Source organism: Culex quinquefasciatus, chromosome 2 (assembly GCF_015732765.1).
Source record: "Culex quinquefasciatus strain JHB chromosome 2, VPISU_Cqui_1.0_pri_paternal, whole genome shotgun sequence".
Classification (NCBI taxonomy): domain Eukaryota; kingdom Metazoa; phylum Arthropoda; class Insecta; order Diptera; family Culicidae; genus Culex; species Culex quinquefasciatus.
The window spans coordinates 221,328,979-221,344,917 of NC_051862.1; the positions used below are offsets into that span (position 1 = coordinate 221,328,979).

At 34.5% G+C, this 15,939-nt stretch overlaps 1 protein-coding gene across 2 annotated transcripts in view; it reads left to right on the top strand.

The window, feature by feature from the left end:
- Window positions 1-15,939, top strand: part of LOC6036347 (troponin C) — a 29,813-nt gene that overhangs the window by 219 nt on the left and 13,655 nt on the right. The window contains exon 1 of one of the 2 annotated variants that reach the window (XM_038256786.1): window positions 11,402-11,596. The exons of the other annotated variant lie outside the window; for it this stretch is intronic. Coding sequence (XP_038112714.1) covers window positions 11,552-11,596 — 45 coding nt within the window. The 5' untranslated portion in view covers window positions 11,402-11,551. Of the gene's footprint in view, window positions 1-11,401; window positions 11,597-15,939 lie in introns of those variants that run through there. 2 annotated transcript variants of the gene reach the window in all.

Genomic DNA, 15,939 nt, shown 5'->3' on the forward strand with positions numbered 1-15,939 from the left:
GTTTTAAATCGCTTTTTGTGTGTTGTGTATTGTGTTCCACGTACTGATTATTTTAAGTGAAAATTGGGACTGGAAGGAAAAACTTTTGCTCACAAAAGAAAAACAGTCAGAAACAGAACTGAACGTTGTGGTTGAACAGCAGTAAATGAAAAGCTGAGAAGCCCCACCAAGTGCAATAAATAAAATACCTGTGTGCCGCAGCATCTCCCCAAGAGGGAAAGGGAAAAAGTGAAAAATTTCAATAGTAATTCAAAAAAAAACTTGTGCGAGAGTTGAGCAGAAAACCGCGACGGCAAAAAGAAAAACCCGACAATCAATCATCCTGAAGGGGGGCGAGGAACCCACAATCTGTTTAAATTAATTATTCAACTTGGAAAGTGAAGCTTTGCGCTCAGACAGACGGAAAATAATCCCCTTTAATGAGGACCCCAGCGTTAGTTTCGCGATAAATCTTCGATTGAGCTATTTACCGCCAAATTTCGTCCCTCCCGGGGGTGACACCTTAGAGTTGGCGCTATTTTTAAGGTGGAATTTCGTTTGCCAAAAAGATGGTGATTGTTCTGCTTGGGGAGGCGAATAATTTCGCAAGATCACGATCATGGTCGTCATACGGGCTGTGTGTGTCACCTGATCGCGATTTGAATTTCGATCCGGTTGAGTTGGAGCGAAGTGATTGAAATGTGTGCAATTTTCGATGATTAGTGAAAATATTCTATGATGGTGGTCGATTGACGGATGATTGCAAGAATAAATCATTCAAAGTCAATTAAATTCAGCTTATTAGTTGTGGTAATTTGATACGGCATGAGACGTGAAATATTTTTAAACATTAAAAATAAAATAACTCTTCGAATATTTGACCACCACGTTCGACGAAAATATGCATTTTCTTTAATTAAATCGAAATTCAGTTCTGAAAAAATCTAAAAAGAAAATCTAACACAAAATGGTTTGCATTTGATTACCAGTAAATTGTTCTCATTTCAAAGAATGAAAAGTAAAAGTTTTTTGTCCGCAGTTAAAAATAGATATGTAAGCTATTTTAAAGAATCATCAAGTTTACAAAAAAAACCTTAAATGAAAGACGATTGCAATAAAGTTAACTAGAACATGTGAAACAAAAACACACTTTTTTGTCAGGCTTTAGAAAAATAAACTGAATTCGACGTTTAGTTAACTGATAGTTGTTTTCCGGAGACAGCAGTCTGTTCCAGCAGACTTTTTAGCTGGTCATACAGAAAGTCCAAATTCAGTTTCCAATTTATTAATATTTTTTTTATTTTGGCGAACGAAAACCAAAAATCAAATCAAATTATTCGCTCTACAGCATTGCCTTGGCGTTCCCGATTACGGGATTCCTACTCGAAACTTGATGTCCGAAGGCTTGATTGTTGAGGCAATTGCAAACCTCTTTTTACACCTAAGCTTCCATCCACCTCGGGATTCGAACTGACGACTTTTGGATTGTGAGTCCAACTGCCTACCAGAGACTCCACCGAGGCAGGATCCAGGGAGACGACTCCTACACCTGGACTGAGCTATCGACCTAACCTCTAGGTTAGACCGGGGCCAACATTTACTTCCCCATCCGACGGAAGGCGTGATCAGACAAATCTCGTCTCAGAATTTGCCACCGGGACCTTCTGGGATCGAACCCAGGCCGACTGGGTGAGAGGCAATCACGCTTACCCCTACACCACGGTCCCGTTGAACGAAAACCAAAATCTTTGTCAAATACAGTAGAATTTTAGCGAGTATCAGAAAATCAGAGATTTTCTATTTTTATCGATTTTTAAAAGATTTTTTTTTGGTTGTCGTGAGACGTTTATTTTTAAACTAACGCAACAACTACAAGGTTACATAGATTTTTCAAGCTTATCATTTTTGAAATAATGTGTTTTCACGATTTACCATGTTTGCATTGGGTTACAAGAAAGCGGTCTTTAATTTTTACGATAACCAGAGAAGGGTTAGGGAATATTATCGTTAGGGCTAATGAATTTTTACGGCATGAAAATTTAAATTTCGCGACATTACATGACAAAACATTGGAATTTCACGACCATTTAACGGCACTCTGAAATATTCTGGTAGGAAAATAAAGGCAAAAATATTTTTTTGAAAAAAAAATTAACTACTGTTAGAATTATCAATAAAAAAAGTTTACCTCCGGTACCAAAACATTAGTAAGTGCAATTAAATGAAACAAAAAAAACTATCAGCTGAATATCTTCATTTTACTCAGATATTTGAAATTTAAAAATCAAAATAATTTGTTAAACATATTTGCCAAACGCAGCAGACCCTTAACGACATACAATCAAAATAAGCATCAGTAAAATAAGTGAGATATTATTTTTGCTTCACGGTTGTCAGCAAAACAAAATAGGGGTATTTCCAAGGGTTTCCAGCAAGGCCTTAAACTGGCAAGTAATTAATAATTACTTTGATTTTTAGCTGGTAATTAAGTATTTCTTTGATTACTTAGTAATTCATGGTAATTAGAGTAATTTAAAGTAATTATTTGGTAATTGAAGTAATTTTTGAGTAATTAAAGTAATTGATTTTTTTTGAATTGTACTTCATCAACGAAACTATTTAGATATCATCTATTATAACAGTATTTTATTTATTTCAAATTAGAGTGAAACACAGAGATTAAAAAAAAAATATTCTGTGTGTAGAAGGCCTTATTTACCATAGTTCTCTTATAAAACTCTCCTAAAATTTATTTTTATCATGTTGTTTATCAAAGCTGATAAACAACAAAAGGCCATGATATATTACTCAGTGAAAAATGTTTTGTGAATCCAAAATCTATTCATTTTTATTAAGTAATTATTAAAATATGTTTTTTTTAGCAAGGACTACGTTAGAATTGATTAATTTTTTTAAGCATTTCCTTCTAATAGGCAGTCAAAATTATTTGAAGTTTATGTGGATCAAATATTTAAATCCAAAATGTACTTAATAATCACTGAAAAAAAATTCATGTAATGGCCATTTAAAAATCAATTATAATAAAGATATGTATTTTTAAATATTTTTTCATCATCTGCAAAAAATTACAGTCCTGTAATATCTCTCTATTAAGAGCTAAGCTAAAAATCAAACTCAGTGAAATTAAAATCGACTAATATTCAGATGTAGAAATTAAATCCAATGTAAATTTCACGTTCCACATTATCCGTATTTTCAGTAACACATTTTTTTATTTGCTTGAGAAAAAAAACATGCAAAGTAATGTCGAACCAATGTTTGAAAAACATTTTAAAACATAACGTTATTTTGATGAATTTCACAATAATGAACAGGTTAAATTGGCCATGAAACGATTATTATTGTTCATATCCAGAGTTTTTTGATCGCCCATAGCTATTTTCAATAAAAAATATACGTGAAATTCACAATATCCAGATTGGTACAAAAAAAAGTAAACAGCATTATTTTTGAAAGAGCTATCGAATGAGCTATTTATAAATAATTTAGTTTAGAACCGTAGAAATGAATTCTTAAATTTAAATTCAATGTTTTTTATCGTAGTGAAAAATAATTAAGTAATTTGTGTAATTAATCATTTTGGAACAGTAATTTGAGTAATTAATTGGCAAACTGGCAAGTAATAAACGCTTCTGGAAACCCTTGGGTATTTCTATAAAGTTTGGGAAAAATAGCATTTACAGCAGTTTTTTGTAACATTTAGTATTTATAATTCCAGAAAAAAACCCAAAGACAAGGTATAGTCTTAAAAATTATTATAAAATGTTTTTCAAAATAGTCCAATTCTTTGTTTTTAATTTTCGTCAAGTAATATACAACTTTTTCTGCATTGATGTTTTGATCACCGCTCTTTAATTATTATTTTTTTGTTATAAAAATATGTTCAAATGTAAAACGCAAGTTTCACATTGCGTGCTACCACATTAGCATATTTGGGCCAAAGTTTATGTAGTCAAGACACGATATCGAAAAAGGGCTCATTTTCTTGCGTCTAACGGCAAATCATGTAACAGGCCAGGTTTTGACGGATCTAGACTAAATCGACCCCGCTGAGTCCGAATATTGCGGTCATGAAGCCGGATTCCTTAAGGGTAGCGAGATATTCAAGATGGCGACCAATATGGCGGCTATATATAAAAGTCAACAATATCACAGTATAAAGATTGTCGACGTGTCAGTTTTAACTAATTTCGGGCCGCTGAACCCGAATATGACCATGAAAATCGGTCACGGTGACCCAGGAGCGACAACCTTCATACTGTGAATATCTCACTTCCCTTAAGCAATCCGGCTTCGTGACCACGATATTCGGAATCAGAATTAAAACCTGGCCTGTTTCACGATTTGCCGTTAGACATGCTATTTTTGGGTTTTAAGCCTTGACTAATAATTGCTATCTGCACTTCGTAAATTGTAATTAACATCATTTGTTTTAAATTGAATTTAAATTAATTATTCAAATCGAAGTTAATTGCAACTTGATTGCCTTAAATTTTGTGGCATTTTACGACATTGTCTAAATTTAACGGCAAAGGGAAAATGGATTACGATGCTTCCGTAAAAAAGAAAAAAATCACTAGCCCTAATTATCGTATTGAAACCGATACTAAATTTATATTTTAGAAAAAAAAAACTAAATTTATATATTCCTAGAAAGCGCTACAAAAGGATATCTGTCAATACTTTTGAAAAAAATTATCATTGTTGTCAATCAAATTTATACAGATTTATCCCTATACCATCCATTTTTCTATTTTTTTCGTGTCAAGGAGGTTATTTTGAATAACTTTTGTATTAAGGATAGGTTTGCTTCTCTTGTCTTAGTTTTTTCATCATTAATTTATGATTCCATTATTCAACCATTATATTTTACCTGCTGCTGTTTTTTGTAAGTGCTTTTTCGATTTTTTGTGTGTTTTCACATTTTTTATTTGTATAGAATTAAACCATTAGCCTATTAGTCTCAACAAAGTGTGTCAAAGCATAATTTGGAACAAAACAAAAACTACTACATACGTATTAAGGCATTATAATATTTAAAAAAATCTTCTTTTATTTCAAATCATCGACAAAGTCACGTACAATCCATTCAATCCATATTTTTCATTTGAGGGTTCTTCTTTCCAATGTTTTTCAAAAATTCACAATTGGTGAAAAAGGGATTTATGGCAGGAACGAATCCTGCCTACGGGCGAGGTTGGTCTTAGGGGATTAAATCAATTAAAATAAACATTAAAAAATAAACTCAACATAAAACGAAAAATACTGAAGTTTGACCTAACTGATCCTTTAAAACCGAGTCCGTGCAGAGCAAATAGTCACGATTTTTTCATCACTGGAATTGGTTTTGGTTTTGTTACCGACACTGTAAACAAAATCACAAAGTTACAAGGTAATTTGAAAAAAAAAATTTCGCGACCAATATTTCTTTGAGAATTCCCCGGAAATGGGCTATGGTCTTGCTTTGAATTCCACTTTTAAAATGTGTGTAATTTTAATAAGACGTTAAGCTTCAAGTTTTGTAATTTCGCCTTTTTTGAAGAAAATTGGAGAAAAAATCTGGCATAATTTATTTGAAGGCCATTTTTGTATAAGAAAAACGAATCAAAGTGCAAAGTGCATTAATCAGAACATATTTTAAAAATCATCATAAAAATGTCTTATTCCGATGGAAACATTCGTTTTTAATCTGATTCCTACCTTACTTTTCGAACTTTCAAAAATGTGTTGTTTTTTTTTCAACTTAAGGAAATTCTATTGAAAAACGCAATAAATTTTCATTGATGCCAATTTAATCAGATTTGCAAACTCATAAATCAATCATTATAAAGATATATTTTTAGCATTCCAACAGGCAATAAACATCAGTGAAGAACAACCCTGCCGCCGCCGCCGCCGCCACTACTACATCTAGTAGGTTTATTATTCTTGGTTATGTCTAAGAGAAGATAAAATATTCAATTGGCACTGGGCGGCTCAGTTCCCTCGATCTGAAGCGTTGTTTATTTATTCACTCTCACTTCCCTCGTGATTTCCTACCACGATCGGATTTTTCGCATTTTTTGGAAGAGTGAAGTAAGAGTCAAATTTTTGTTTTTTATTTGTTTTTATTAGTAATGAAACTTTTTACATGTTTTATAAATCTTGTATAAAAGTGTTGAAATTTAATTTACACTTACACCAGTCGCAACCCTGACAAAAGTGCTGCCAATAATTCTAGTCCATTCCTACACTCTGCCTCTTCCGATGAGCCGTGAAATTGAGAGTCAAAATCGTTATGACCGAAAATTTCACGAAAGTGACCGAGAGCTGCATTTGCGAGTGCCAAGGTTTTGGTTCTAGTGCAATTTGTGGAAGAGAGTGCAATTCAAGCGACGAAGGTCGACATTTTCGCGGGAGCAAAGGATTGTCATAAATCTCAATGATGGTTTTTTTTTATTTTTCTTTTTGCACCAAGTTGAAGTCAAATATCGATGATCTTGTTTGGTGATCAGAGACTTTTCGGCGGGGTTTTGGGCGTGGGTCGAAATTAGCGTCATTAATTACTTCACGCGGGCCAAGAATAATGATGTACGACGACGATGGATGGACGGTGCGAGAAGTTGAGGTGGTGGTGGGTTGGTGGTTTTATAGTGAATTATAAATGTGGATAATTTTAAAACCTAATTACCACCCATTGCGGGTCATTTGATGCGATAATTTGGAAGAGGGGGTTTTTGGGATCAGCACTGTGATGGGATGAATGAATGTTTATTTTTGAACGCGCTTTTTTGGAACAGATTTGGATTCTTGGGACTGGGACTGTGGGACGTAATTAGAGATGGTTCGATGGTTTTTGGAAATCATTGGATTATATTTTCTTATCCATTTTATTTTATTTGGTAAAATATCGAATGGTATTGGAACGAGCTCTGTTGTTACAGGAATCGATTTTAATTTTGATCGCAGATTTTCGAATTGGAAATATAATATCCACATAATAAACATGCCAAATTTAGCAGTAAATCAAACAATTACATTCAATATTCTGCTCTTAAAAACATTTCATAATCAAATAAAATGGACTTTTTATTGCTCTGACTCAAAACTAAAACTAAAATAAAACTAAAATGAAATTGTTGAAAAAAGTAAGCCCAAAAAAGTAAAAAAAAACACAACTTTCTTCTTAAAATAGTTGCGTAATAGAGCACATAGTTTAAAAAATCATGGTAATATTTCATCTTTTATTTCAAAAAATGTTTAATTTTATCACAAAAAAATGATTAAATATCGTTTGCGGTACAAAGTCACTTTTCCAGTCTAAATTGAGGTAATATTACATCATAAAAGAGATAATATTATAGCTTAACATTTCACACCCTTCAAAATCACACAGTTATCTACTGTGTAACTCTCAACAATTAAGCATTGATTTTTGATTTCTTATTTTGTGTTCTTTTATATGAATAAAATTATGTCCATACAATTCCTATGTGGTTAATTCTCTACCAACTCATACGAAATCGGGAAAAGTTGCCCCTCTTCGATTTGCGTGAAACTTTGTCCTAAGGGGTAACTTTTGTCCCTGATCACGAATCCGTCCAAAACTTTTTTTTTCGTAGAATCGCGATAACTCGTGATGTTTATACGCAAACTCCTCATGTCTATATATCAATTTTTTTGTTATTGTCTGCTCTACAACTTTGTACAACATTGTTACACTCTAAAAAATAACCCTTGCAGGGTTAGAAAAAACACGAAATTTTAAAATGAAAAAATTTGTTCTAAATGAAAAAATGACCCTTCTGGGTCAATGTAGATTCGAAAAGAACATTAAATTTCCCATAAAATGACATGTTCCAAAAAATTTTACAGTCAAGTAACGGAAAATGGGAGAATTTTTAAAACTTTTTAAGTGTTTTTTTCGATGCAAAATACGTTTTTTTCGGAATTCTGAGTGCGCCATCAAATCGGGCGTCTAATTTTACATAAAAGTCCCTTCGACACCAAATTTCTATCTCATCACCGTTTCAGGATGCAAATTATTGAAAAACTCCTCTTTTTTCGCATGTTCAAAAATGGAAGGGGTCGTACCGCCCCTCCATCACGAGATATCAAAAAACGGATCTCGGATTCGTGATCAGGGACAAAAGTTACCCCCTAGGACAAAGTTTCACGCAAATCGAAGAGGAGTGGGGGCAACTGCTGTGTGAGTTGGCGGAGAATTACCCATGTCAAAAAAAAGTCAATTTGCATCATTGGTTTTTCCAAACAACGTAATAAGCTTGTATATATTAGATAAAAAATCTATTGAAAAAAATGTCTGATCAATTTGGTGTCTTCAGCAAAATTGTAGGATAAAATAAGGACTTTTAAGAAAAAATGGCTCACGAAAATGAAAATAAATGATGTAGATTTGAGTTTAGGATAAAGAAAATTCTGGTTTGGGAGTCATTTTTTTTCGGAAAAAATATGATTTTTGGAAAATAATTAAATATATTGTCTTGAAAAATTAAAAAATTCCACAATTATAACATATTTATGAATTTTCCTGTTTTGAATTTGTTGGTCCGGTGGGAAACTGCCTCTTGAATTTAAAAATGTATGAAAAATGATTTTTTCTCCGTGATCCTTATTTTTAAACAAAAGATAATTTTCAAATTATTGGTTCGATTTTAATATATAAAAATAAAAGTGTTAATTTTTTTTTTTGCTTTTAACTTCACTGAAATTTTCTTCTTTTTTAACTAAAATTACTTCTTTATTTTAAAATCAAGCCAAACATTTTAAAAAGTTAAAATTCAGGGTTTTCCTGATTCAAAGTGGTCAACAATCAAGATGGTAAAATAATATATTTTAAATATTAATGCGAATCTTTTTCAATTGTATCGTTAAACAAATTCCAAACATATCAATTGTTAAAATAACGCAATAAATCATGATTTTTTCTTTGTTTATTTAGAATTAGGCCGTAGCAAATATTTTTCACTGTTTATGCTATTTTGCCACCTTCAAAATCGGCCTGAAAAATCAAAAGGCGATTTTTTTTAAATTTTAATGGAACTAACTCGCTTTAAAATATTGTTATTTTTTTGTAAAATTCTGATAATCAAGTCCACAAAAAGTTAGATTGACAAATAAAAAAATCATTGCAACTTATTTATATTTTATAAACAAATTCTTGCAAAAGAACTGGACTGGTTTCAACAACTTTTTCATTAAAACGTCTTTGGTCAGAATGGAGAGGTATAAAAAATTTATTTAAAATTAAAAGGATAGTTCTGAAATTGAAGAAAATATTTATGAGTCACCATTAAAAACTAAAACTAATCCATATTTTCTAACGAATCGTTAATCTAGAATGTTTTGATAGTTTTTGTGTAGCAAAGCAACTGTACACAGGGAAAAAAAATCTAAGAAGGTTGAAATTTTTACTGTTGAAGAATATTAAATTGTGTAAGTTAACATAAAAAACTGACAAAATTGTCAGAATTTTCCCTTTGGTTAACAAAAATTTAGATTAAATTACAAAAAAGAGGTTATATGCAAACGCATTTCCGTGAGTTTTTTAGAGTATTCACTCTTCAAAAATTATATTAGATCTTCATCCTATCTATTGGTATTTAAAAAAAAGTGAAATTATCGATGATCTTTAAAGATCAATTTTTTCGTTACATGTTGCATTTGTGAAATCCAAAATACATCTCTAGAAAAGCCAATAAATTTTTTAGGATTTTGTGGGCATTCTTTAATAATGTTTTTTGTTAGAAAAAAAATTCTATGATAAATATTTAACTCAATATGACAAACTATATCGACGATGAATGGAATGAATTGAAAAACTAACTTAATCCACCTATGTGGTTGGAGCCTTCCTCACAACAATGGCTGTACACAAGTTTCATCTATTTTTTATATCCGGCTTCCAAAAAGTACATCGATATCACTTAAGTGGCCATGTCTCGAGACAGGGTTGCCAGATCTTCGATGTTTTGCACTCGTTGGAAAGGTCTTTTGGTAACCTAACCAACAATGGGTCGGATGATGGATCCGGACATAGTTTACATACATTTAGGTGAGATCCGGCTTCAAAAAAGTACATAAATATCACTTAAGTGGCCATATCTCGAGACAGGGTTGCCAGATCTTCAATGTTTTCGACTCATTGGAAAGTTCTTTTGATAAGTTAACCAACAATAGGTCGGATGGTGGATCCGGACATAGTTTACATACATTTAAGTGAGATCCGGCTTCAAAAAAGTACATCAATATCACTTAAGTGGCCATATCTCGAGACAGGGTTGCCAGATCTTCAATGTTTTCGACTCATTGGAAAGTTCTTTTGATAAGTTAACCAACAATAGGTCGGATGGTGGATCCGGACATAGTTTACATACATTTAAGTGAGATCCGGCTTCAAAAAAGTACATCAATATCACTTAAGGGGCCATATCTCGAGACAGGGTTGCCAGATCTTCAATGTTTTAGACTCGTTGGAAAGATCTTTTGATAATCTAACCAACGATGGGTCGGATGATGGACCCGGACATAGTTTACATACAGTTAAGTGAGATCCAAATATATGTGAAAACACATTTTTATACATAACTTTTGAACTACTTATCGAAACTTCAATCTGTATAAAACTCGATCTATGGGACCCTAAACCAAGTCGAATGCAACAAGTTCGGGTCAAATCGGTTCAGCCAGTGCCGAGAAACATGAGCTAGTTTGTTGGTCACATACATACATACACACACACATACACACACACATACACACACACATACACACAGACATTTGTTCAGTTTTCGATTCTGAGTCGATATGTATACATGAAGGTGGGTCTACGATGTTTTTATACGAAGTTCATTTTTAGAGCAGGATTATAGCCTTACCTCAGTGAGGAAGGCAAAAAAAAGAGTTTAAACCAACAATATTGGCTCAAATTTCACAAAAAAAAATCAGCGTTGTCAAAAATCATCCCAACTTCAGTGTCCCCCAATCAGCGTCGAACATTCCATTCTCGTCACACGCGATTTCCACTTGATGCTCTGTTCGAATATTATTAGCATATATTCAAATTTCTAATAATTGTACCCTCACACCGATTCAACGCTGCAACGATCGGTGGGGTGTCACTTCGGTGCTGTTGGCTGCTGGTCGCGCCAAATTAAGTGTGCTGGCCACTTCCTCGTTCCTCGTGCCAATACACAGGGAAAAATCGAAAGAAAACAACTCTTTTTGATTCGATTTCCACGCTCTTCGATTCGGACACTTTTATGCCTGTGGTGGTTTCGAACCTTCCTCTTCAGGTGTGTCTGTGTGTGAGTTGTAATATAATTGTGCGCGGAATGTTTCTCCTCGCCGCGGGGCGGTCCTGTCTGGTTTGGTCTGATCTGCCTGGCTGGCCCCCGATCAGGTCTCGATCGGAAATCCGCGGCCAGTTGTGGTCAGTCTAAGATCTAGGTCGGTTCTCGGAAGACACACTTCTCTCGCGCGTGTTCCGTCGTCGGGTTGTCGGTGGAAAGTGTCCTGTCCTTGTGATCCTTGCAAATAAACTCGTCCAAAAATGACTGCAAAAACGCGTCGAACCAGCAGCATTGCGATTGTCGATGTGAGTGGCCAGGAAAAGTGTTTGGGTTTTTATTTTCTCACTTTAAATTGGTGTCGGGCAAATAATTACCTCGTTTCCGGGAGCACCGGACCGGACGTAATTTGGCACATCGGGTGGAAAACCTGGGGCTGGAATTTGCAGGCAGAAGAAGTTGACTCACCAAGCTGTGAGGAAGTGGATTCCATCTTTTTCTGAGTCTACCTCTCTGGTTGTGATTTAATTAGCGTTCGTTAGTGTGTAATTACGAGTTTATTCGCACAAGGTTAATTAAACTTTGCGCGCGAAAGATGATTGCGAGTAACGAGTGATGGAATTTACCGTTGGAGCTGTAATTCAAAATCTTGATTGACAAACACTTTCTAGATTAAGATGATTGATTTGTTAAATTATAAGTTATTATTTAGTGACATTTGAATGATTTTTGCCTTCCTCACCTCACTGAGGCAAGGCTATAAAATCACTTGAAAAATGAACTTCTTAAATACACCTCCTAGATATAACTTCACGTATACCTATCGACTCAGACTCAAATTCTGAACAAATGTCTGTGGGGATGTGTGTAGACATGATTTTTTCCACACGATTATCTCAGAACTGATTGAACCGATTTTGGCCGGATCCGCCTTATTCTGTTCGTTTTGGGGTCCCCTAAGACCATATTAAATTTTATTCTGTTTAGTGAAGTACTTTTAAAGTTATGCCATGAAAAAAATTTTTTGTAGCTCCAAAAAAGGGTGATTTTTGCATAACCTCAAAGGCTGGGTATTTTTGCTCACGCGCAAGTGTCGCGCGGCATGCGTATCGCCCGGTTGCCACATTGCTTAAGAGCAGTTCTCTACGAAATCGGTCTTTTTTCTTCAATTTTAATTTTTGTATTTTTTAATCCGGCTGAAACTTTTTTGGTGCCTTCGGTATGCCCAAAGAAGCCATTTTGCATCATTAGTTTGTCCATATAATTTTCCATACAAATTTGGCAGCTGTCCATACAAAAATGATAAGTGAAAATTCAAAAATCTGTATCTTTTGAAGGAATTTTTTGATCGATTTGGTGTATTCGGCAAAGTTGTAGGTATGGATACGGACTACACTGGAAAAAAATGGTACACGGTAAAAAAAAATTGGTGATTTTTTTATTCAACTTTTTATCACTAAAACTTGATTTGCAAAAAAAACACTATTTTTATTTTTTTTATTTTTTGATATGTTTTAGAGGACATAAAAAGCCAACTTTTCAGAAATTTCCAAGTTGTGCAAAAAATCATTGACCGAGTTATGAATTTTTTAATCAATACTAATTTTTTCAAAAAATCAAAATTTTGGTCGCAAAACTTTTTCAACTTCATTGAATTTGCAATCAAAAAGTACTTTAGTGAAATTTTGATAAAATGTACCGTTCTCAAGTTATAGCCATTTTTATGTATTTTTTTTTTCAAAAAAGTCGCAGTTTTTCATTTTTTTAAATTAGTGCACATGTTTGCTCACTTTTGAAAAAAATATTTTTGAAAAGCTGAGAAAATTCTTCATATTTTGCTTCATCGGACTTTGTTGATACGACCTTTAGTTGCTGAGATATTGCAATGCAAAGGTTTAAAAACTAACTTAATCCACCTATGTGGTTGGAGCCTTCCTCACAACAATGGCTGTACACAAGTTTCATCTATTTTTTAGATCCGGCTTCAAAAAAGTACATCAATATCACTTAAGTGGCCATATCTGGAGACAGGGTTGCCAGATCTTCAATGTTTTAGACTCGTTGGAAAGGTCTTTTGATAACCTAACCAACAATAGATCGGATGGTGGATCCGGACATAGTTTACATACATTTAAGTGAGATCCGGCTTCAAAAAAGTACATCAATATCACTTAAGAGGCCATATCTCGAGACAGGGTTGCCAGATCTTCAATGTTTTAGATTCGTTGGAAAGGTATTTTGATAACCTAAGCAACAATAGGTCGGATGGTGGATCCGGACATAGTTTACATACATTTAAGTGAGATCCGGCTTCAAAAAAGTACATCAATATCACCTAAGTGGCCATATCTCGAGACAGGGTTGCCAGATCTTCAATGTTTTGGACTCATTAGAAAGGTCTTTTGATAACCTAACCAACAATGGGTCGGATGGTGGATCCGGACATAGTTTACATACATTTAAGTGAGATCCGGCTTCAAAAAATTATATCAATATCACTTAAGAGGCCATATCTCGAGACAGGGTTGCCAGATCTTCAATGTTTTGGGCTCGTTGAAAAGGTCTTTTGATAACCTAACCAACGATGGGTCGGATGATGGACCCGGACATAATTTACATACAGTTAAGTGAGATCCGGATATATGTGAAAACACATTTTTATACATAACTTTTGAACTACTTATCGAAACTTCAATCTGTATAAAACTCGATCTATGGGACCCTAAACCAAGTCGAATGCAACAAGTTCGGGTCAAATCGGTTCAGCCAGTGCCGAGAAACATGAGCTAGTTTGTTGGTCACATACATACATACACACACACATACACACACACATACACACAGACATTTGTTCAGTTTTCGATTCTGAGTCGATATGTATACATGAAGGTGGGTCTACGATGTTTTTATACGAAGTTCATTTTTAGAGCAGGATTATAGCCTTACCTCAGTGAGGAAGGCAAAATAGGAAAATTGATGTTTTCTAAGTCTCATACAAACAGCCCACCATTTTTCAATGTCGATATCTCAGCAACTAATGGTCCGATTTTTAATGTTAATGTATGAAACATTTGTGAAATTTTCCGATCTTTTCGAAAACAATATTTTCAAAATTTTTAAACCAACACTAACATTTTAAAAGGGCAAAATATTTTATGTTTGTTTTTTGTTGGTATTTACAACTCCAATACTTCTAACTTACGTGAAATTGTCGTCCAAATTCAGAATTTTTTTTTAAATTTTCCCTTAGAAATTAGAAGATGGAAAATCAGAAAATCATTTGGTATGACCAGCCCACTTAATTACACAGGTAAAGATTTGGGGTCAATAATCAAGCATATACCCAATAAAAAGTTAAATTGAATGAAAAATAATACATAATTTTGGAAAGAACGTTTTCGAACTTGTTCTATAAAAATATTAAGACAAATCCTGGTTAGAAACAATGCCAATCACAAGAAAAAAATAAACAAATCTTTCATTTCAGAACCATTTCGTAAACGGCCAAGTCTGCGCCCCTTTTCACGGGTCATTACACTACATTTTAGCTCTGACTTCGAAACCAGCAGCTCCTAATCCGAAGTACTTTATCATTTTCCTCTAGAACAGAGCCAAATTCTTTCGGACTCTTGGCCGATTTCGACTTCCTTTTGCTTCGAATGTTAATGTGCGATTTGAGGCAAAGGGGTGGCGAGGAAATCTCTTCAAATCTCATAATGGCCATTTACCCCGCGCTGCACTAACATTAATCATACTTTTTTTTTTCCTGGCGGCTTTTCTCTCCTTTATTTATTTTATTTATAAAACCATCGGTATTTCCTACACTTTTGCTGCTGTTTATTTTTTCCTTTTCACTCGCCATTGGAAATCAGCTATAGCAAACTATAAAAACCTTTTGGATTCTTTGCGTTCCAACGCGAACAAAAAATAGTAATTTTGACGTCCCGCCTGACGGATGGTTATTTTCGGGGTGAAATTATTGACCGCGCGCCAAATGATGGCGATATAATTATTAACGATTGATTCATTGGCTGTGGCTGCGCTGGCCGCGGTGTGAAATTAATTTATCCGTTTTAGATGGACGACTTTTGAGGAGCGCGGGGTTGTTTTTAGATCGTTCCGGCCAAATGGGGGTTGAAATGTTTGACATCTGCGGCGGAATGATGGAAATGTCACACACGGTCCATGACTGAGAGGGACTCATAAAATGCAGTTTTGATATTGATTTCCTCGCTAATTAGTTTGTTTATTGCGGATGTGCGCGCGATGATGCTAAAACTGTGCTAATGGCCTGGGGACAGTCGGAAAAGTCAAATGATTTTGTTCGCTCGATGCCCGGAAGCTTTTATAATCGGGGCAAAGTTGTAAAAGCTGAGCTAACTTGCTGACGGTTGGAAGCCACTCACAGGACGACCTCCTCACCACCGTCATCATCGATTGGTTAAGCAAATATTTGCTCATCACTTCGCCTCGTTCGTCCTGGTGAGCACGCAGAAAAGATTTGTGCTTTGATGACTTTTCTAGCAGCCAGTTCAGCTGAATCAAAGCAGAGCAAACACTCAGTCTACGTTCCTGAAGTACCACGCGCCCCCATCAAACCCACTTCAAAGCGGCAACATTTCAATGGAGACGCATGGTGCCTCCACAACAT